The following is a 23,945-nucleotide window of genomic DNA, read 5'->3' on the forward strand; positions in this document are numbered from 1 at the left end:
AGAAAGCGGGCTACCCACAGAATGGGAGGAAAGGTCTGCAATCGTATCTGACAAAGTCTAGTATCCGGAATATATAAAGAGCTCTTACAACTCGACGATGACAGAACCACCCAATTCACAATCAGGGAAAGGACTAAAGTAGACATTTCTCCAAAGACATATGAATGTCTAATAAGCATGTAGAAGATGCTCAGCATCTCTAATCGTTAGAGAAACGCACATCATAACCACGGAGAGTCCGCGTCACACCACTAAGATGCCTACGTTGTTTTTCTAATATGTTTTTATTGATTTCAGAGAGAGGAAGGGAGAAGAGGAGAGATGGAAGCATCAATAATGAGAGGCATTGATCGGCTGCCTCCTGCACACCCCCTACTGGGGATCAAGCCCACAACCTGTGCATGTGCTCCGGCCGGGAATCGAACCGTGACCTCCTGGTTCATAGGTCACTGCTTAACCACCAAGCCATGCTGGTCGGGCACAATTTGAAAAAAGAAAAAAAAAGAAAGAAAAGAAAATTAGGGTTGGTGAAAATGTGGAGCCATCAGAACCCGCATACGTTGCTGGGGGGAATGTAAAACGGTGCAGCCACTGTGGAAAACAGTTCAAGTGGTTTCTCAATAAATTAAACATAGAATTACTATATGCCCCACCAATTCTACTCCTGAGTATATTCCCTACTCAAAGGCATTGAAAACAAGTGTTCAAACAAAAACTTGTACACAAATAGCCACAGCAGCACTATTCACAAAAGCCAAAAGGTGGGAACAAACCAAATGTCCATCAACTGCAGCAGGAATAAACCAAAGTGGTAGGTCCATCTGATGAAATATCATTTAGCCATAAAAAGGAATGAACTACTGATACACACTACCTGACAAACCTTTAAAACATACTAAGTGAAAGAAGCCAGTGACAAAAGACCTCATGTTACATGATTCTATTTACCAAGTGAGAAAACCCACTGAGCCAGAAAGCAGATTAGTGGTCAAGGGGCTGCGGGAGGGAACTGCACAGGGTTCCGGGACTTCCTGTTGCGGTGAGTCCCGGAGAGTGTCCTGGAACTAGATAGTGCTGGTAATCTTACACCTTGTCACTAACGGTAACTTTTTTTTTTTTTTAATATATCTTTATTGATTTCAGAGAGAGAAAGGGAGAGAGAGAGAGAAACATCAACAATGAGCGAGTCATTGATTGGCTGCCTCCTGCACACCCCGACTGGAGATCGAGCCCGCAACCCAGGCATGTGCCCTGACCGGGAATCGAACTGTGATCTCCTGGATCCTAGGTCGATGCTCAACCACTGAGCCACGCCTGGTGGGGCACGGTGACTTTCATGTGCATTTACCACAATATTAAGTTTGCATCCCTCAAACCATGTGCAGGATTGAATGGAGCTCTTTCCTTGTTTAGGGCAGGGTCCCTGTCTCCTCCGTGTGGAAGCACTAGAAAACTAACTCAGACCATCAACGCAATGGATCCGATTTTAATTACAAAGCAAAGCAGGGCTCTGTTGCCAGCCAGTGTCTGCACTGCCACCAGGCTGGCCTCGCCACAGGACGGACCCCCTTCAGAGCACCTCTGCCTCTAAGACAGGCTTCCAAATATGGGCTTTTAAATTTTTAAATTGTTGCAAATCAGAGGCTGCCTCTAGGCAAGCCTCACTGCTGATTAAACACTCCTTTTTCTGGCTTCCCCGCCCTGAGAGTGAATTGCTACAAGAGGAGGCTGAGCGGTCCAGGCCCCCCAGCTCTTCTGGTCAGAGTTACACCATGGGCCAGCTGTGGCCACCATCTCCTCAGGGCTCTGCTCTCTAAGGAGAGTGCCAATTGGAGAAAACCCTGGGCCAACAGAGCTCAATCCCCTCGGTCCTTCCTGGAGGAAGTGTTCCAGTCAGCTCCCTCCATCTCCTGAAGCAGGGAGACCCTCTTCTCTGTTCGCCCGGCCCTGAGAGCACATGTGAACTCTCATGTCCTCTTGTGTGTTACAAAAGGTGAAAAGGGCCAGCTCTGAACGGAGCATCCTCACTGCAGCCGTACAAGGTGGGGCGGGGCTGCTGCTGGCACCGAGACTGACGGCTGGATGGCTACAAGCCCAGTCCTTTCAGAACCTCGCTCACTTGTGATGCCAAGAAGAGCTCACAACCCAGACAGCCAAGCCCAGACCCAGAGGTGCAAGCTAGGAGCCGGTCCACCCCACAGGCCCACGGTGCACGTCAAGAAGCGTTCTCAGCTTAGGGACCAGGTGACAGGAGACTCGCTTAGCTAGAGGACAGGACCAAGGGAAAACTAGACCGGAGTGAGTCCCTGGCCTCTGCCCAAGCCTGAACTCTGACGTTGAAAGAGGTCCCATGAGCTCTGTAACCTGTCACCAGTCTGCTTGCAGCAGCCAACACCCACCCTTACCCCGGCTGCACTCTGCCGAAGAGGGAGCTCTATTTATTCCCTTCTTGCTGCACCTTTTGAAACCTTTGGGGAATTAGGTCCTGGAGATGAGGTTCCTAAGACCTTCTTTCAACCATGCCCAATCCAGAGCTGACCTAGACAAAACAATTTTCTAACTTCCAGAGGGGCCCTTAGGCTCACATGTGATCAGGGCACAGAGTATTCAGGGCCCTCAGAGAGGCTTTACCCTCAGACACTGCAATGCCAGCACCCAGAGGGTGGCTTCGGGGCTCTGCATGCAGAGGGTGCACCTAACAGTGGAGGAAAGATGGGGGCCTGCTGGCTTGTAGCTAGCTGGGGGCCCAAGGCACGGGGTCTGCCAGGCTGCAGCACAGGAGGAGTGTTTGCTTGCAGTTCAGAAATTTATTAGTGAGTTTGGGCCAGTTGGTGTTTACATGCTTAACCCCTGCAGTGCAGGGACTGGCTGCAGGAGGGAGGAAGGCTTGCTGCTTTGCTGGTCCCTGGTGATGTCACCTCAGGAAAATGATGGATTCTCTCCTGGGTCCAAGGTGCCAGGGCTCGGAGCTGGTGCTATCAGAGGGACTCTACTTCTGTTTGCAGTGCCTGGCTTGGGGGGATGAGGGTTTTCAGGATGTCCGTGTAGTAGGGGCCAAACACCTGCTGATTGTGCTGCGTTAGGTTGACAAACTTTTGGCCCAGTTCTGCCAGCTCCGCCTCAATGAGCGTGAGGCCTCCAGGGAGGTCTAACAGTGAGCGCTGCACACCAAGGACCAAACAGCATTTGAGAAACAAGTGAATCCGCTGATCTGTGAGCAGGAAAGACAGTGAGAATGGAAAGGGCAGGCGACCTTCCGGGAGAAGCTGCCCTGCACCCACCGGAGTTCTAAGTTCGCCGATGCTGACTGACTCACTCAGCTAGACATAAGGGAATTCGTTTTGTTTTGGGGGGAAGAGGGCTGCTATCTAGCTCCCAAGAATAAAGGAAAGATTGAACACTAGTGGGCTAGTAAATTTTTGACTGTTCCAAAGACTGCTTAAGTATCCATCAGTCAGATCTTAGTATCTTAAGTAACAGGAGGGTCTTAAACTGACCCTTGGATGGCTGAGGTTAAGAGCAAGGCCAAGTTCATAGCCTCCATTCCAACGGGACGGTTGGGGGCGGGGGTAAATCCCTGCATGGGAACGTCCACCAGCATAACTCCGCAGCAGTTTCTTGTTGGGGGGAGGGGGTGCCACATGTCTTAGACTGCAGCCAGAAAATGACCCAGAAGGCCAGGATGACCTGACCAGGTTGGTTGGACGGTATGCCATGTCTAGCAGTCATGAATTCCTGGGTGCAAATCCTCCTTAGAACCACAGAGTCAGTCGGTCTTTAAACTTAAAAAGATACATTTTCAACCCAGCATTTTGGGAAACTAAAGCCTAAACAGTGACCTGCCCAGTGATCACGCTTCCCGCTGTTCAGCGGTTCAGTAGCTGACTTCGGGGTTGGACTCTCCCTCACCCCCAGGGACGCTCACCAATGACACTGCGGACACAGTTCTCCTCGTGGGCAATGTCCCGGAGCTGTCCCATCAGACAGGCTGTGCTGTCACTGCTCAGAGCAGCAAGGCCCATGTTCTTGAGGCTTTGGTGGATTTCCTTAGACACCTGCTCACTCACAGTCAGCATGGCCTCCTCCGGCCTAGACCATGAAGGAGAGGAAGCTGGCGCCCACCAGGTGGTCCTGGCGTTGGCCCAGAGCCCGGGAAGCTCCACGCCGGGGCCACGGGAGGGAGGCTCCCAAACCTCCTGCCCTCACCCAGCCCCTGGGGGCAGCAGAGCCCAATGGGTAGGTTCAGTGCCTTCACTCTCACCCTCAGAAATCGACCACTCTCTACATACAACACCATGTTCTACCCCTTAGAAAACAAGATAAACTAAAATCAGCTCCAGACAAGCGTTTTGTCCTGCCCTTGGATCAATTCAGTAGTCTTTAGCCCCATAGCACTTATATTTGTGTGTGTGTGTGTGTGTGTGTGTGTGTGTACGCGCACATTTTTAAGACTTTCTTGGACATTTTCCATGGCTGTCTGTCCTCTCGCCAATTAGTGACAAGCCTGGCCTGATTCCACTGCTGTGGTGCCTGCCCGGCTGGTGTCCAGTCAGTGGTGCCGCCTGATCCACTCGCCCCACACACACCGAAACCAGCCCGCCAGCCACTCCACCGCACAGACTCCTTTGCCGCAAACAAGATAAGGAATCACTTTGTAGCAAACTAGCCTCCGCTCTACTCTTTCTGGAAGACAGTTTTTTCATCACAAGCCTCAAGCTATGGAAAGACCCCAATCATCTTTGTGGATGGTTCCAAGGGCGTTTCTGTGGTTTGTGGTGGGACGTAAGCCATCACTCCTCATCTGCTCTGTCCTCAGACCACGTGTCATCTCCTCCAGAGAGAAAATATCGACACAGAAAATATCTCACCTGGAACTAAACTCCTCCGTGAGGGCTTTGGTTGCGCGTTTCAGCTTATCCACGAACTGCGGTGAGCCAAACAGAACACTGCCCGAGAAACTGCTGGCCACCAGCAGGACCGAGGCCAGGACCGTTAAGCGGCGCAGCTGGGCCTCCAGCTCCTGCAGCCGGGCTCTGTCTGCCAGCAGCGTCTGAGGGCGCAGGGAGGACAGGCTGTCAGAGAGCAGGGCCCTGGAGCAGGTCCCAGGCACACCCGGGCAGCGTCCCACACCACCTACCTCGGGGAACTCCTCGTCGTCAGGGTCCCAGAGAAGAAGGTTCAGGAAGGCCTGGGACAGCACCATTGTGGGGCTGAGGGGCTCTGGGCAGGCAGCTGCCTCGTTTGGAGAGGGGCAGGTGACGCTGGCGGAGTCCGGAGTGTCGGGGCAAGCTGGAGGCAGCGCACTGAGGTCCGCGGCTGCTCGGCCGAGCCACTTGGCCGTGTGGTCCAGGAGGCCTGGGACCGGGCAGGGACCATGGGCAGCTTCAGCAGCCGCAGCGGCTGCGAGACTGAGGTTCTTTTCCAGACATACCCTTCCCTGGCCAGTAACTAACGCCAGTGGGGTGGGGTGCCTTTCCCTCTTAGGTGACTGCTCTTTCTCCCCCGCCCCCGCCGGGGAAGACCCTTTCTGGTCCTAAGAGGAGGCAGGGTGCTCTCTAGCCTCAGTCAGCCCCGAGGTCCCATGGTCCCTCGCCCGCCCCTGAGTTGCACACACCCGGCTGCTTGCTGAGGCGGGCCTGGAACCGGGCCCGCTCGTGCTGGATGGAGTGCTTCCGCAGATGGGGCTGCAGGCTCTGGAGAGTGTAGTTCATCATGTCCATTTTCATCAGGCCCAGAACCTGGAAGATCCCCCTGACAGAGAAAACAGCATTTTATATGAAGCAAATCCAGTGAGAGGGGCTCCTACACAAAGAGCGGTTAAATCGTGGCATTCTAGAATCAGGAGGGGCTTCAAAACTAACTCAGCCCTGCCTCCTCTCTTTACAGAAGCTGACATGGGGCCCTGGACCCAGGAGCAAGGCCCAGAGGGAAGGAGCAGCAGAGCAGGAACAGGTGTCTCTGGACCCTGAAGCCCCTGAGCTAGATCTTTCCACAACAGTTGTCCTGGTGTCTCTTACAAAGGGAGCTGGAAGAACACACACCAGAACGCTAACAATCCTCTCTGAGAAGTAGGATTACAGGGGATGTTATTTCTGGTGCTATTTCTGGGCCAAGTACTTTTTTTAAAATTTTATTTTATTGATTTGAGAGAGAGAGAGGAAGGGGGAGAGAGAAACATCAATTTGTTGCCCCACTGATGCATGCATCCACTGAGGTTGATTCTTGTATGTGCCCTGACCGGGGATCGAACCCACAACCTTGCTGTATTGGGACAATGCTCTAAACAACTGAGCTACCCAGCCAGGGTTGTGGGTCTACTTTTTTAACTTTCTGCATCTGGATCTTAGTTTCTATAGCTAGAAACTATGTGAACTGTTAAGAAAACTTGGGAAAGCGATGTTTGAACTTCTTAGAAGAAAAGATTACATACACGAATGTTTTACAGGGGGCTCAGTCCTTCTGAGGATAACCAGAGGACCCTGCGAGGCCATCTCTGGGAAAGGAAAGCTAATAGGCCAGAGAAAGGAATCAGGTCTTCAGGCTGGTACAAGTGAGGGAAGAGCTGCCAAGACAGGGGCTGCCACCCGGCGTGTGGCCCACAGGAGGCAGGTGGCCGGGACAGTAATCAGGTTTCGCACCTCAGTAGCCGCGTGGAGTCCGTAATGCCGTCTAGGTTCTGCACCGCCTCATCCCGAACCGGAGCACACAGCAAAGTCATCATGCTGAGAATGTACTTAGAGAGACGCAGGACGTTCAGGGCCCCGCGCTCCGCTTCCTGCTGGAGGAGTTCCGCGTCCAGAGCTTCTTCGATCTCACTTCTGAGGCGGTTCTGGCGTGGTAACAGCAGCGACAGCAAGATCTGCGCAGGGCAGAAAGTCAAAGGGGCTGCACTCTGTTCAGAGCCCCAACTTTCTCTAACAGAAGCCCCGTTAGCCCAACACATCCCCGCCTGTGTCTGTTTTGTTTTTTTTTTAAGAGAGAGAGGAAGGGAGAGGAAGAGAAAGTGAAACACTGGTCAAGGGAATCAAACCCGAAACCTGGGTATGTGCCCTGACGGGGAATCGAACCCTTCATCCCTCGGTGCACGGGACAGCGCCCCAACCAACTGAGCCACACCAGCCAGGGCACAGCCTGTGTCTTTTAAGGATCAAGAAGTCAGGTCCCTTAATTTCCTAGAGAGTTCTCTTTATCTTTGTTTAGGGACCAATAACAGATGAAGGCTTTAGGGATCAATTACAGCAATAATATATCATTTTCTAGGCAGAATGAGATAAAGAGATTAACAAAATCAAGGCAAGTGGTAAAAAGAAACTCAAGGTGCAACAAATATAAAATACACACCATCACATGGCGATGAGTTACTCGTTTAAAAAAGCAGGCATGCTTGAGATTTACTTCAAAGAGCAAGGAGAAATAGGCAAAGGAACTGTCAGGAGTCACTGGAAATAGCCTATTAACCCGAAAATTAAGTCCTCTGTGAACAGTCTCTCTGCTTCATCTCAGTGCCTCGGTAGCACACATAGCGGGGTCGAGGGATGGGGTTCAATGAACATGTTTAATTGAATGGAATATTGTGTTGTTATAGCAAAATCCCATCTGTTTAGCTTCATCTTCAGCAAATGAAATGGAAGGTGCTCCACACTATGTATTTAATGGTCCAGTTTTCACTCTGGAGCCGTTGGCTCCAAGCCTGCCCTCAGCGCCTGCTCTGTGAGAGCGCGGCTGGCTCCCACTACGTTCACTATGTTCGTTTTGTCAGTAGAGGGCGCTACAGAGGAAGAGGTCCTCTTCCCGGTGGGTGTGCCCCCCTCACAGGCCCCTGGCACACAAGCCAGCTTCTCTTTGTTCAAATTACTGCCTGGTTTCTTCATCCTGATTGGACGCTGACTGATACAAAATTGGTACAAGTGAGGTTCGAACTCAAATGGCTATATGTCCATTGGCTCTCATGAGCAGCAAGTAGCAAGTATTTCACATTTTAGATGCCTCAGGAAGACACCCGGACTGGAGGACGGCAGACAGTCCCCACAAAAACACAGCTGCCCGTCAGCTCGGTGAAGCTGGCAGAGCTTCAGAAGTCTGCACCTTCCAAGCGAAGTCCTCCGAGGTAGGAGACCGGCTAGGCTGCTGCACCTCAAACCACCAGCCAGGAAAAAGAGGCACAACATTTGCAGGCCTTGGGTTTTCAAGAAGGCATACACCACATCAGAGTTTTGTGGACCCAAACGGGGCTCTGTAATCGATGTGATGAGTCCCTGTGACTGATCATAAATTCCTAGCTGGGCAGGTCACAATGGGTAGTCACCCCCAAGGCACGTAACTTTTACAGTAAAAGGTTTATCTTCACCTTAAGCAAGCCCTGCCCATTGTTCTGTGCATCTGGGTTAGCACACCTTTGAAATGCCAGAGTGACCCCTCAGGGGAGCACAGGATCTTGATAACCATAATCTTCTTTACCTTCCCTCCTTAATTCCAAATGTGTAAAAGAAACTGCAAAACTGTCCTTCTCTGGAGCATTTGATATCTTGCTTCCTGGCATGTCATCAGTGTGGCTCGAATAAACTCAAACTCTTATAAAAAATCTCTAAGGTTTTAGACATTCTGATGCAACACCCATTTAAAGTTGTTCATGAGGTTGCCAATTTCAAGTGGGAACCAGAGCCCCAGTAGGCTCCGTCCACAGCAAGTTCAGGCTGCCACACAAGCCACTCTAGCACATTCGTGATACCTGGTGTCCGTGGCAAGAAAGGATGCTGTCCAGAGCCTCTGGCCAACAAGAGCAGCACAGCACAGATCTCTAGGGGTTTGGAGCAAATCTCTGCATAACTACTTGCCTTCTGAGAAACAGTTCCTGGTTTGCTCTTGGGCCATGGCAGAAAGCACCTCACCAGAGGACATCGGGTAGCCATGTGGTCTGCGCTTGCCAGGAGGAACTAGTTGTTGTCCCACCTACCAAGCGATGAGACTGGGTGATTCAGGAATTCAGATGTGTGGGGAAGCCTGCTCCTGGAAGCTGAGAAGCCAGAGTGAAATGCGACATTTATCAATTTATTGTCTCTCAACTCCAAATCCATCCTTATATTTTACTCTGCTCTGAAAAAATGGAAGTCCTTTAAATATTTTTCCTTTACCAGATGGTAAATTTTAAGCGTCATCTGTGGAGGGCACTATTAATCAGCTTCTGTGCAGCATAACAAACTACCATAAACTCAGAGCTTAAGAAAGCATACACATTTGCTATCTCACAGCGCCTGTGGGTCAGGGATCCAGGCACAGTTTAACCAGGTCCTCTGTTCAGGGTCTCCCAAGGCTGTAATAAGGTGTCGGCTGGGCTCATTCAAACTGTTGGCTGAATTCCTTTCTGTACAGCTGTACACTTAAGAGCCCCAGCTTCTTACTGGCTGTTGGCTGGATGCTTGCTGGTCCTAGAGGCCACCTGCATCTCCCTGCCACGTGGCCTCTCCATGGGCGGCTGACAACTCGCCTGTTTGCTTCTTCAAGGCCAGCAGGAGAACCTCCAGTCTGCTGAGGCAGAGTCTTCCACAGTGAGATGTGACTTCCCACCACCTATGCACATTCTATTGGTTAGAGGCGAGTTACAGGTCCCGTCCACACTCAAGGAGAGACGATTATCCAAGGATGTGGATCAGTGTGGGGCGGGAGGGTGGGGAAATGTGGCCTCAGGGTGTGCCCACCACATACTAGAAAGGCCTTGAAAAGGCAAGAGCCTTTCTCTGGTTCTACACTGCTCCCTTGGCAGGCTCCTGCAGGAGGCGCTGCTTTGCCAGCACCCGACTCCTACAGCCTCAGAGCCTGAGCGGCGTCTCCTGGGGCCGGGCTCCTGCAGCGCACAGTGGTCAGCAGCTCACACAGGCCAGCAACCTCCAGGCACAACTGTGCCCTCTCAAATGAATCCTTGGGTGTCTATGTCAGCCAGGGGGTATGGTGGGTTCCAGGATTCCAGGATTCCTTAGATTTCTCGTTGCTTCTTACCAGCCCAAAGGCCTCACTTCTCTAATTCCCTGTTATAATAATTTTTCTATTAAAACTTCCTTGTGTGAAATTCCTGTGTGATTTCTGTCTACAGATTAGATTCTGGCTAACTCATGGGCAATGCTCAGTTAGAATTTGCTAGTTACTGACATTTGAATGAGCTGGGATGTCTGGGAACTTTATACCTACAAATGGAAGGTTGGTGACTCACCTCTTTAATTTCTTTCAGAAGTTCAAGAGCACAGCTGAAGTCTGGGGGAGAAGCTGATAGCTGCTCTTTAAGATGATCCCAAAAGGCATCGTGCATGGTCTCCTTGGCCTTGCCTTCCAGACTGGAAGGGGTTAAACAGACAAATTATTTTCTCCATCCAAAAGCTGCCATAAGGTCATCATCTCCTAAGCCCCACACAGACAGTGTTTGATATGATAAAAGACCATTATACTGACAGGGAAAGGCCAACAACTATGTGTGGATTGCAAGAGAGTTGAACACCTGGGTGAGACTTGGATGTGAAGGGCATGAGCCAACCTCTCAGAAGGGCTCCCGGTGTCCCAGAGCAGCCCTCCCTCCGCAGCAGGAAGGCCCTGATCAGAAGTCAGGTGGAGCTTTGGCACTGATGTTGCATCTGGCTTAGGTAATATGGGACCTGGTTTCTATTTATGTATACACACAGCAACGCACTACAGGATCTTCCATTGTCTTGTTCTAAAATTCAGGAAAGGATTCTCCCTCTTTGATTATACCGAGATACCCACAGGATTTCCAAATCTGCAGGTCTAAGCTGAATTCACTACCTTCCTCCTCCAAACCTGTTCCTCCTCTATCCCCAACCTGTGCACTACCATGTTGCCAGTCATGGAAGCAAGAAAGATAGGTCTTTTTCCCCCTAAAAAAGTAGAAGAGGCAAAGGCAGTTCAATTTAGAAAGGCCAGTCTTTTCAACAATGGTACTGGAACAGCTGGACATCCACATGTACAAGCATGAATCTAGACACAGACCTTCTACCTTCCACAAGTGGACCATAGATAGACCTAAACGTAAAACTATAAAACTTCTAGAAGAGAGCTAGAAGAAAATCTAGGTGGCCTTGGGCTTTGCAATGACTTTTAGATACAACACCTAAAGCAAGATTCAAGAAAGAAAAAATTGGTAAGTTGCACTTCATTAAAATTAAAAATGTCTGCTCTGTGAGAGACACTGTTAAGGAAATTAAAAGACAAGCCACAGTCTTTGCTAAACAGATACAGTGGTACCTCAGTTTTCAAATGTGATCAATTCTGGAAGACCGAGCTCTGAAACATTCGAAAACTGAGGGATCAACAGCTGACAGCCAGGCCTCAGGATCTTGCCCTCAGTGGAAGCGTGTGGCATGTTTGACTTCCGAGGTAGGTTCGAAAACTGAAGCATTTCCTTCAGGGTTTACGGCATTGGTAAACCGAAATGATCATCCACGGAGACATTCGAAAACCGAGGTACCACTGTATCTGATAAAGGACTGTTTCCCAAAATATTCAAAGAACTCTCGCCTGGCCGGGTGTGGCTCAGCCCGGGATCCAGGCGATTGGGGTTCGATTCCCGGTCAGGGCACATGCCCGGGTTGTGGGCTCGATCAATGACTCTCTCATCATTGATATTTCTGTCTCTCTCTCTCTTCCTCTCCTTTCCTCTCTCTGAAATCAATAAAGATATATTTAAAATATATATATATATATATATATATATATATATATATATATATATAATTTTCAAAGAACTCTTAAAACTCAACAATAAGAAAACAAACAGCCTAGTTTTAAAATGGGAGAAGATCTGAACAGACACCTCACCAAAGAAGACATACAGGTGGCAAATAAGCACATGAAAAGACGCTCAACAACATACATCATTAGGGAAATACAAATTAAAATAAAGATGAGCTACCAGTATACACCTATCAGAATGTCCAAAATCCAAAACACTGACACCACCAAACGCTGGGGCGGATGGGGAGCAGCGTGAACGCGCACTCACTGTTGGTGGGACTGCAACATGGTGCAGCCACTCTGGAAGACGGTTTGGCAGTTCCTTACAAAACTAAACATACTCTTGCCATATGATCCAGGCATCATGCTCCTTGGTATTTACTCAAGTGAGCTTAAAACTATGTCCACACAAAAACTTGCAAATAGAGGCTTGTAGGGCTTTATTTGTAATTGCCAAAACTTGGAAGCAACCAAGGTGTCATTCTGCAGGTGATGGATAAATGAAATGTTACTCAGTGCTGAAGAGGAGTGAGCTCTCAAGACCCCAAAAGACCCAGAGGGACCTTAAATGCGCATTGTTGAGTGAAAGAAGCCAATCTGAGAAGCCCACCTACTATATGAGTCCAAACATAGGACTTTCTGGAGCCTACGGAGACAGTATAAAGGTCACTGGTTGCTAAGGATCTGGGGGGGAGGAAGGGAAGGGTGAATAGGTGGAGCTCTGGATTTTTAGGGCAGGGAAATTACTAAGTATGATACAGTAACGGTGGACACATGTCATTATACATTTTCAAAACCCATAGTCTATACAACACAATAAGTGAACCCTAACGTAAACTATGGCCTGAGTTAATAACGTGTTAATACTGGATTGTCCACTGTACCAAATGCAACAGGTGTAAATAATAGGGGAGTATGTGGGAACTCTCTGTAATTTCTGATCATTTTTCTATAGAACTAAAACTCCAAAAAGGTGTCTATTAATTTAAAAAAACAAATTACAAGAATCAAGTTTCCTCTGAATGTTTACTTAAATTATGTCCTTGTCCTATAGAGTCAGGCTAGTAAGAAAAACCTATTTGAAAATTCAGAGGCCGTATCTGATCATTTCCAAATAGGCCTTGGTTCTCTTGAATTAAACATCCACCCTTTAAAAAAAATACGGTAATAAAGCATGCTCCCTGTAAGAAGAGAAAAGCAAAGATGAACAAACACGTCAAAGTTCCTCTCCCTACACAAATCTCAGCCGTCAGAGGCAACCAACCATCACATGGCTCACGGTCTGGTGCGCACTGGAATTGTGCGTAGCTCTTTCCTCATCTTATTTATTCAGTCCATCTCCAAGTTCCATAATTCTGCTTCTTAAGTGTCTCTGGAGTTCACCCCCTCCTACCATCATCTCTTACCTGGACTGTCATAGTCTATTAACTGGCCCCTGCCTTCAGTCTCGTCTCTTTCCAATCTGCTCTCCAACAGTTCATTCTAAAACCAACGATTTCTGTAAGATGCAATTCCGATCACGGCGTCATGCGCACTTAAAGTCCTTTACGGGCTTCCCATCACCAGCAGCATAAATGGCTTACCCTGTATGACCCTTCCTGAGGCTGCTCTGCTTCCCTTTCCAATTTACCTCCTAACACCTTGTGTGCAACCATACCAAGCCCTTATAAAAGCACAGAGCACATTCTGCCACCACTCTGTGCCTCTGGCACTTTGTTCCCTTTGCCTGGAGCAGCCTTTCCCACCAGCAGCACCTGGAAAGCACATATTCACCCTCTAAGACTCAAGTCTTCGTAGGTAAAATCTCCCTCCAAGGGCAAACCTCTGATCCTCAAGCAGCTGATGACCCTCATTAAGCTCTAAACACACAACTCACCAGTCATTCTCTGTCATCTGACTGTCTCCCCTATGAAAGCTTCCCGACAGCAAAGCTAGTGCCTTGTCCATCCATAGCTGCAGCTCTAACTGTGCCCGGCCCCAGCACTTGGCATTCTGCCTGCTGCATAGTAAGGACTCAACATGATGCCCAAACATGGGATTTCCTTAGGATCCTACAACTGTCATCAACAGCATCATATGAGCCAAAGTAAAGCCAATTGCCAATAGTGAGTAACCTCAAACTCTCTTTCAATCTTTCTCCAGAGATAAATTGCGTATTACCTTGCTTGAAATCCAGCTCTGAACAGCGCTGTTTCTCGGCCTCACTCTCCCTCCGGTTTCCTGCACCTGCTGCCCACCTGCTGCCTGACCACCACCCCTTCGGCTGACCTCCACTCCCCCCGGTCCTTGTTCCTCCTCTCCTGCCAGCAACAAACACATCTAAGCGGAGAGAGAGAGGTGCTTGATCTGGATGTGGGTGAAAACCTGTCCCAGAGGAGCTGTGCTTAGCATGGACACCTGGGGGCACCAGGCAGGGGCAAATCAAAGCATCAAGACCCGGGCAGCAACTTGGGACAGAGAAGGACACTTCAGTAACAGATTCCCAAAGCCGCAAAATACCAGAAGCATTTAAGGAAGCCAACCAACCACTGCCATTATTTACCTAGCTATTGGTGGGAAATAGAACTGTTTGAAAATATAAAATCTGACAGTGAATTTACCCACTCAACTGTCAACAAGCAGCAGAGCCATTCAATTCACACTTACTGAACGGTTCTTATTTATTGCAATGTCAACAGAACCAAGAAGAACCAAAATAAAGCTTGATGGGGGTGGGGGAGTATTATTTATCAACAGGGGTATGATCCTGATTCATAAATGAAGCTGATTATGAGGCCAGAATAAAAGAGTTGAAAACGCCACTATTAGAAAATTAATCTTTTTATCTGTGCCTTTCAATCTGTGATCACTCAAACAAGTAACTGATAGCAGCTCTGTGTAGGCAGCTGATAAAAATGACCCCAAAGATCTCCGTGTCCTGCTGTTCACGCCTTGGTGTAGTCCCTCTCCCTGGAGTGTGGGCTGGGTTTAGTGACTCCCTTCTAGGGAAGGGAGAATGCAGCAGAGCAGACGGGTTTGTCCTGGGCAGCAGCTCCCCGCACGCTCATTTAGTGAAGGAAGCCAGCTGCCCTGTGGGGAGGTCCATGGGCGAGGGCCTGAGGGAGGCTCCAGCCAACAGTCAACAGAGTGACTGGAACCTCGTGAAAGACCTTGAGCCAAAGCCACAGTTAAACCAGGCCCACATTCCCGACCCACAGCAACTGTGAGATAATGAACACTGCTTTAGCTGCTAAGTTTTGTGGAAATTTATTACGCGGCAATAGAGCTATTCAGGCTACTTCCTCCATATCTGTCAGAGAAGATCTGAAATTCACCTGTTTATATTTTATTATTAACTTCGGTCCCAAGGTGAACATTCCAACTATAATTGCTTTGGTTTACTCATTGGTTACATGAAATTTGTTTCTTGACCCTCTGATACTAACAGTTATAACTGATCACTCTTCTGTTTAACTGTTGAGACCTCTTAAGGCTGATATTCTAACACCGTATTATTAAATAAAAATGCTTCCAGTCTGGTCGGAAGCCATAAGTGCTAAATGCCTACGCCAGGATTAGTAAGATGGGAAACCACAAGCGCCTGTACCTGTGTGGAGGCAAAACCTCCTCTTCCCCGTGGACATCATGATTCTTCCCGATCTCGCTGCTCAGCTCGGAAACGTCGGCAACTGAATCTATCGGACCTGTGACGGAGAGAACTCATGGTGGACAACGGTGCACCCACACGTCTGAATTTCCAGTTTATGCACAGACTCGCTGTATTGAGTAGGCCCCAAATTTGGATTCAAACTCATACAGCTCATTCCACCATTCTCGTCGTTTGTTTTCTGAGCCCCAGGGCCCAGGGACCCCGCCTCTAGGAGTCGTCCAGTCCAACACGCGGATAACAAAAAAAGTGACTTTATGAAAAAAATAAAGTGAAACTGACTAAAACCTTTCTCTTACATAGTAAAGTAATAATTAAGTGGCAAAGAAACAATTTATTTACAAAACTAAACCTTTATTATGATAAACATCATTCCACACTTCTCTTCCTGCCTCTGACCAAGTTAATTCTCCACATGGATGGAACTGAATGGCGCCCATGTCGGCTGGTCTTCTAAAGCAGCAGCGCCCACATTTTAGGATTTCACAGACTAATAAAATTTCCAAAAAGACTTTGACAACAACTTGCCAGCTTTTTGTTTAGCCACCTAAGCACAGTGAGACAAGCAAATACACAAGTAAAAACTCCACTCTGCCACCCCCAAAGCCATCACGTCATCAACAAAAGGACAGCGCAGCCTCCGAAAGAGCAGAAAGGGAATCCTGTCAGAATAAAGAGTAGTCCCCTAACTTTAGGAAATCTAGCTTTAGGAAAAACTCATTACAGTATCGTTATTTCATTGTACTAAATATTGCTAAGAATTCTGTCCCAAACCAGCACTAGCGTTTGGGAACCACTGTTCTGAGTTCGTAGAAAGACCCAGCTGACAGCATTCTCATGTAACATGGTGGTTACACCAATTACTTGGCATCTAAAACAAAGTTGCACACAATAACTCATTTTTCTCACTCTTTCAATGAAGCTTCATCATTTGTTCACAGAAAAGTATATGGGAGAAAAACAAGAGGGCGGCGCAGGTCACAGCTGCGCCCGCCACCTCCCGCAACCTCGTCAGAATCACAACTAAACACAGAACCACCCTCACTCAGAGCCTCCTGAGATCCGGCTGCACAGAAGCCCCACAACCAGGGACCTGAAGCAGCACCGAGACCATAGGAGGGGCGGAGACGCGGGCGGGTCGGGGCTGGATCCTGGAGACTCGCCGCGGGCCCACACCCGGTGCCGCGGATAAACCCCGGAGGGAATCTCGGTGGTGGGGGTTTCCCAGAGGAGGGAGGGGGCCCAGCCCCACAGCAGGCCCCAGCCCAGGGCTCCAGGGCCAGGAAGAGGAGTCCCCACAACTCCGGGCTGTGAAACCAGCGGGGACTGTCCCTGAGGGTCGCGGAGGCTGCGGGAGCCCCAGCAGCTCCTCTAAAGGGCCCGGCGCGGACTCACTCGGACGCTCCCTCTGAGCCCAGCGCCGGGAGCAGCCTGAAAGGACCCGGGACACTCGGGGGGAACTAACCTGCCTGAGATCCGGGCGAGAGGCGGAGGGCGGCTTCCTCCCAGGCAGAAGGGCTGGCGGAGGCCATGGCCCCTTTGGCGAGTCCGCCCCAACCACCGACGGCAGGCAGGCGCCATATTCGAGTCGCCAGCACCTGACTCACGCCTTTGGCCCCGCCCCCTGATTCCCGGAGGCCCCGCCCCCCCCACCTGCAGCTCATCCAGGCCATTTCCAGGGGCTTTTCTATGCAAGTGGCCTCTTGAGCCTCATGCTTAGGACTTTCCTAAAATCTCTCCAACAAGCAGCAGCTGCCCCATACAGCTTGATAAGTGTCCCCAGGCCTGGCACTAGCGGCAGCTGCATTGGCTCATAGCTTGGCCTCTCCTGGGCACCTCCAAGCCCAGCACAAGTAGCAGCCAACTATGGTTTGCTGAGTAGCTCATGCTGGGTGGCCCTGGGCAAAGCACTGGCAGAGGCTGACTTTGCACCTCCTGGGAGGCCCCAGAGACAGTGCACCTGGTGGTCAGACTCGACCACACTGGATTACAGCCCTACAATATCCACGAGGGACACACTCAAGTGGCGCACTTGGTGAACACCAAAGCTCCAGTGAAGTAAATCCTGCTCCATAGGGGTGTCTCCAGCACACCAGCTCTCTGGCTATAGTTGTAGCAGGTCCTCACAGCTGATTGGCCTGGGGGTCAGTTCCTCCCAGTGACGCCAACAGCAACCAAGGCTCAACTACAACAGGACAGTGCACACAGCCCACACAGGGGAGCACCTACAAGGCCCAGCTCAGGTGGCTGGGGAGGCTGAGCCACTGAACCCTCCAGGACACCTACACAAAGCCACTCTACAAATTCCAGGAGATACAGCAGCTCTACCTAATACATAGAAGCAAACACCTGGAAGCAGCCAAAATGTGGAGGCAAAGAAACATGTCACAAAGGAAAGAAAAGAAGAAATCTCTAGAAGAGGAACTAAATGAAATAGATCCAAGCAAGCTAATAGATACAGAGTTCAGATTTTTGTTTATAAGGATGTTTAAGCATATTATTAGGGAAATAACTGAGAACATCGATAACATAATAAAGTACCAATTTGAAATGAAGGCTACAGGAACTGAAATGAAGAATAATTTACAGGGAATCAACAGTACAGTAGAGGATGCTGAGAATCAAATCAGCAATTTGGAACATGAGGAAACAAAAAACACCCAACCAGAAGAGCAAAAAGAAAGAAGAATACAGAAATATAAAGATAATATAAGGGACGACTTCAAGAGGCCCAACATTCATATTATTGGGGTGCCAGAAGGGGAAGAAAGAGACCAAGAAATTGAAAACCTATTTGAAAAAATAATTACAGAAAAGGTCCCCTACCTGGGGAAAGAAATCGACTTACAAGTCCAGGAAGCACAGAGGGTCCCAAACAAGAGGAACCCAAAGAGACCCACACCAAGACACATCATAATTAAAATGCCAAAGATTAAAGGCAAAGAGAGAATCTTAAAAGCAGCAAGAGAAAAGCAATTAGTTACCTACAAGGGAGCACCCATACGACTGTCAGTTGATTTCTCAACAGAAACTTTGCAGGCCAGAAGGGAGTGGCAAGAAATATTCAAAGTGATGAAAAACATGGAACTACAACCAAGATTGCTCTACCTAGCAAAGCTATCATTTAGAATTGAAGGTCAGATAAAGAGCTTCACAGATAAGAAAAAGCTAAAGGAGTTCATGACCACCAGACCAGCACTACAGGAAAAGCTGAAGGGTTGTCTTTAAGAAGAAGCTAATGAACAAAAGAATCTGACAAACTAAATAGATCCAGAGACATTGATGCATGCAACAGACGATCATATTTCAGAGGAAAGAGGGAAGGGGGGTGGAGGGTGGGAAGAGATTAACCAAAGAAGTTATATGCATATATGCATAACCCATGGACACAGTTAATAATGGGGTGAAGGCCTGGGGAGGGGGTGGGAGTGAAGTGGAAGGGGAGAAAGTGGGACACCTGTAATATTATCAACAATAAAGATAAATTAAAAAATATATATATATATGGCTCGGAAGTGCGGAGGGGATACTGATGAAGTGGTTGGCCATGACTTGATTAACGGTTGAAGCTGGTGATGATTAAGTGGGGGTCACTATCCCAGCCTCTCTACTTTTGGAAATGTTGAAGCTTTCCATTAGTAAAAAGATTTAATGATGTAAAAAGGAAACAGTTATTGTAGAAAAGAGGTTACACAAGAGAATGCCTTTGTTCTCAGAAGACAAAGGATGAAATTTTCAGAGATACATGACTCTAACTTATTTTCCATAGAGAAAAAATAGAGAGCACACACAACGTGGCAACAATATTAACAGTGTGGGCACTCACTATTTTCTTTTTGACTTTTCAACAAATTTAAAATATTTCAAAATAAAAAGTTAAAGGGAAAAGGTGATTGTAGAATTTACCAGAGTCCCTGCTTAGGTAAACATAAAGGTGAATTGAATCTTAAATGGATAGTTGAAGTTCCCTTTATTTTTGCAGCCTCTCTGAAGTTTTTAGTTCCAGCCAAAATGGCCAAACAGAGTCAAATACGTAAGCAGATTTACCACTAATTCACTAATTCAAAACGAGAACTAAGAGAAAATCTTCAGAGACTGAGCTACAGCAGCTTATTGAAGGACTGAGAGAAATATACACAGAAACACTTTCCAACAACAAATCCAAGTTCATAGCCCGCTCTGACAAGACCACTGTTGCTCACCAGGGCAGTAAACGGCTCCCACGGCGGCAACATTCAGGAAACAGGGCTCAGAGAGAAACTGGCGGTGAAACGCGACTCAGGTGGATCACAAAAATCCAGATTCTCGTGGACAAAGACAGTTTCAAGGTAACATAGAAAGTAACTTAACCAAGTCAACCTAGTATATAACATTTCAAACTTTTTTTAAAAGAAGAATTTGGTTATTTATTTTACTGAAAGTTGTTTTGCCTATGGATTCATCTAAATAGGCACCTCAAGAATTTAAATTGCTTTAGTTGTATTTACAAAATAACTGACTTTCACCCCACATCAGGTTCCTATCTACCCAAGCCGATTTCCAACCGGAATTCCAAAGCACCCGGCTGGCCGCCTCTGGGCCAGTATGTTAGCCAGCAGCGACCCCACGTGGCCACAAGAGAAACAAACTTAATTCAACTTAGCCGCAGGGCCTTGAAGTAATTTTTCCCGTTTCAGTCTTCAACAACTTAACTCACGTTGTTGGATGTGGACAGGTAATCTGGTTAAACTCTCTGGAGATTATTACAAGAGAAATGTAGGATGGGTCCCAGTGAGATTAAACCAATCGAAGTGCCCGTGTGCTGCATCAGGAACATAAAAGAACATCTACAGCATAAGAGGAGGGTATGAGCCCAGAGCAGTATTACTTCTTGAGCCAACGAAGCATGGAGGGAACAGAATTCCTCTCTGGGATCATCTGGGTTCTTTAACATCTACCCCCAGGTCTCTGCCATTGTCCATCTACAAACTGAAAATACAAGAACAGCAAAGATGGCTTTGACCTGAGCCTCAGGATGGGGTCTCAGGTAGGGCACCCGCCTGCGGGCTCTGTTGGAGGGGGGCTCAGGAAAGGAACAACGGCCTGTGCCAGCGCTTCTGTCCAGGAGAAAGGTGCCCCCCCAGCTCTGGTCCCTGGTTTCCCTGGTGCCCCTGGAGCTGCTTCCCAGCGCCTGAGCTCAGGGCCAGGAGTCCAGTCCCAGCTCGACCACACTTCCTAGGGGAGCCTTTCCCAGGCTCCCTGAAACCTGCAGTTTCCAGAGCAGGCGGCTGCCCCAGGCCCTTGGAACGCTATTTCCTTTCAAGAGAGGAAAAAACGGAGCGGCCTGAACCGACCCGGCCTCAGGTCTTGCCCGACTCACTTACTCACTCCACAGTCACTTCTTGCTCCAGGGCCAAAGACTCTTTGAGGACCTTGAGGTCGGCAGGGGCCCTGGGGGGGGGGGGGGGGGGAGACGGGCACGAAGAGCAGGAGGGTGATGGGAGCCGTGGGGCCGCAGCGGCCGAGGACCCTTAAGGGGCCTCCTCCGACCTGACCCACACTGAGCCCCCGAGGGGCGCCGGGCCCCCGCAGGACCTACGAGGAGGCTGGTCCTTGGGGCTGCTCTTGTCCTGCCGCGTGGGCCGCGCTGTCTCGGGCGTGCGGGGGCCGCTCTCCGCGCCGCCGGGGCCCTGCCGGGCCGCGCTCTCCTCCACCTCCTGCATTTTCTGATGGAACCTGGGGGGAGAAAGGGCGCGCCGTTGGCGCCGGGGGCTTTCCAACCGCCAGGGGCTCCGAGGCCCGGCCGGCGCCCCGACCCGGACAACCCGAAACAGGGCGGCTTCAGGGTCTCCGGGGGCGGCCAGGGCGCGGGGACCTGCAGGAGGCGGGACGGGGCGTGGGGAGGTCGAGCGTGGGCGGCGCAGAGGGAGAGTTAAGCCCGAGGGGCGGGCAGGGCCCTTCCCGACCCCCCGGCGACCTCCTCGCCCGAAGCGGCCGGCCCAGGCCCCCCAGGCCCGGGGCAGGGGGAGCCCGCCGACGGCGCCCCTCACCTCCTCCCGGCCGCCCGCCGCCTAGCCTGGAGCGGGGCGCGCCGCGGGACCGCGAGGCTCGGGTCGAACCACCGCGGCGGGAGGGGGGCGCGCGGCGGGGCGGGGCCGAGGGCGGCGCGCGCGCGGCCGTGGGGACCCCGCGCGCACCCCCGCCCGCGGCGCCCGGCGCTGGTGGGAAGGCCGGGCTTGGGGAACAAACCGCTCCCCGGTAACGGGGCGGGGCCACGTGCGGGCGCCCTCGAGGGTGCGAAGCCGCCTAGGCCTCTGGTTACGCGGGCGCCCGGGCGGCCCCCTGCGGGGCACCTTCCAGCCCCGGACGACCGCCTGGAACTGCTCAGGGAGGGGCCGCTCCTGTCTCTCCGCGGCCGGTGCCTCCCGCGGAGAAGCGCAGAAGCCGGGCGCGGGTGGGGCGCCCTGGGCCAGCGCGGGACACGGGCGGGGGGGGGGGGGAGGGCGCCCTGGCCCAGCGCGGGAAACGGGCGGGGGGGGGAGGGCGCCCTGGGCCAGCGCGGGACACGGGCGGGGGAGAGGGGGGCCTCCCTGGGCCAGCGCGGGGCGGGGGGGGGGGGGCGCCTGGGGCCAGCGCGGGACGCGGGCGGGGGAGAGGGGGGCCTCCCTGGGCCAGCGCGGGGCGGGGGGGGGGGCGCCTGGGGCCAGCGCGGGACGCGGGCGGGGGAGAGGGGGGCCTCCCTGGGCCAGCGCGGGGCGGGGGGGGGGGGCGCCCTGGCCCAGCGCGGGAAACGGGCGGGGGGGGGGGAGGGCGCCCTGGCCCAGCGCGGGACACGGGCGGGGGAGAGGGGGGCCTCCCTGGGCCAGCGCGGGGCTGGGGGGGGGGCGCCTGGGGCCAGCGCCGACATGGCCGGGCTCCATTCTGCAGGTGTGGACCCCGAGCCCTGCGCTCCCGGGGCTGCGGGCGCCCGCGGGCTACCAGGCTCTGCCCGGGAGTTCCTGGCCTGGGCACGTCGGTGACCTGGGGCTGGGCTCCAGCTGACCGACTCCAGGCCCCGGGCCCTTTGCTTCTGGCTCTGCCCTGTTGCCCTTGGAGTGACCCCTTCCCCTCGAATGCCCGCGCTTTTGGGGAAAACATGAAAAGACAGTTTCCACTCCCGCACTCTCCCATCCTTATTTCTCTGACTTGACTTCTTGAAACAGAAGCTGACTTTACAAAATAAGTAAGTAAGTAAGTAAGTAAATAAATAAATAAAACAAAAGATGAAAGTCTTGCCCTGTAAGGAACCAAGTTCTCGTTAACACTCGGTGTGGCTAGTGTGGAATGTGGATTTTTCCTGCACAACTTGCGCATTTTCAAGGGAAAACTGAAGAGGCCCAAGAACATTTCTGCTTAAGAAAGTACACTCAGCCCTGAGGCCCAGGAAGATTTGAGGGGAATGGCCTAGGAAAGTTACTGTTTAGCCAGAGAGCTTCTCAAACCCATACACACGAACCTCCCCCCTCCTCCTCCTCACCCTCTCCTGGTATTTCCCGCAGGCATGTCAACTGTGGAGCAGGCTGGCTTCCCGGCAGCCCAGAGTGGGAGGAACTCGTATGACTTCAGCAAAGACAATGAAAATATGATTCTTCATTTTTACATAAGCTGGGCTGCTGATTTCTCATCAAGAAAAAAATATATCCAGAATTGTTTGGGCATTTTTATTTGTGGGAGAAATTTTCCAGAATGAACCAGTTATTTTCCCCACAAAAATGGCATTGCTGTAAAGCCACCCCTGCTGAAGCCTGAAGCTACTGCAGCAGTTCATTCCTACACGTTGCACAGCCCCTTTAGGTGTGCTTTTTTTTTTTAAAACATATCTTTATTGATTTCCGAGAGAGGAAAAGAGGGGGAGAGAGAGAGATAGAAACATCAATGATGAGAGAGTCATTGATCGGCTGCCTGGCCCGCAACCCAGGCATGCGCCCTGACCGGGAATCGAACCCCGATCGCCTGGATCCTAGGTGGATGCTCAACCGCTGAGCCACACCGGGCCGGGCTAGGTGTGCTTTTTAAACCCACATTCTCTGGGAGAACTAGCAGTGTGGGAGCACAGGGTGCGGTGGGGAGCTGGAGCCAGAAGAAGAGTAAAGAATGGGGCAGGAGAGAAAGACAGCTTTTTCCCAGGGTCAGCCCGGGGACAGCATCTCATGATCTTTATCATGAATATATCAGAACAAACTAGGCAAAGTTAAAAGTTGAGGGGAATAGAAAGATGGTGAGAGATAGACCCTCCTTCCCTTTGGGGTCTTAGTTAATAATAACTGATTTTTGTTTAATGATTTACAAAATGCTCCAACATGGCCAATCCATATGTTCTGCACACAATCCTACCTGTTCAGTAGGCAAAGTGGGTGCTATTTTGGACCATTTGATAGATGAGCAAACTGGAAATCAGAGAGATTTCGGAGAGTTACCAAAAGTCACATGGCAAGGTCTGCACTCTTAATCGTGTACTGTTCATTCACATCACCTCCCTGACTCTGACTGAGAAGCTGTACAAACAAGAAAATATAACTAATTGTCATGGTATGGCGGGTGGCAG

At 50.7% G+C, this 23,945-nt stretch overlaps 1 protein-coding gene across 2 annotated transcripts; it reads right to left on the reverse strand.

Moving 5' to 3' along the window:
• Positions 1-1,812: 1,812 nt before the first annotated feature.
• TCP11 (t-complex 11) lies at positions 1,813-21,481 on the reverse strand. 2 transcript variants are annotated; one of them, XM_081140413.1, is made up of 10 exons: positions 21,412-21,481; positions 20,961-21,097; positions 15,323-15,419; positions 10,205-10,325; positions 6,639-6,859; positions 5,615-5,751; positions 5,138-5,355; positions 4,869-5,050; positions 3,926-4,089; positions 1,813-3,211 (listed from the first exon to the last, which is right to left on the reverse strand). In XM_081140413.1, the coding sequence occupies exons 2-10, from the start codon at positions 21,082-21,084 to the stop codon at positions 2,979-2,981; spliced, it is 1,497 nt and encodes a 498-aa protein (XP_080996539.1). In that variant the 5' UTR covers positions 21,085-21,097; positions 21,412-21,481; the 3' UTR covers positions 1,813-2,978. The 2 variants fall into 2 exon arrangements, with proteins under 2 accessions (XP_080996539.1, XP_080996540.1); XM_081140414.1 differs by lacking the exons at positions 10,205-10,325; positions 15,323-15,419; positions 20,961-21,097; positions 21,412-21,481 and adding an exon at positions 8,835-8,997.
• Positions 21,482-23,945: the final 2,464 nt, after the last annotated feature.

The sequence above is a fragment of the Miniopterus schreibersii genome (assembly GCF_964146895.1).
Source record: "Miniopterus schreibersii genome assembly, chromosome: 6".
NCBI classification, from domain to species: domain Eukaryota; kingdom Metazoa; phylum Chordata; class Mammalia; order Chiroptera; family Miniopteridae; genus Miniopterus; species Miniopterus schreibersii.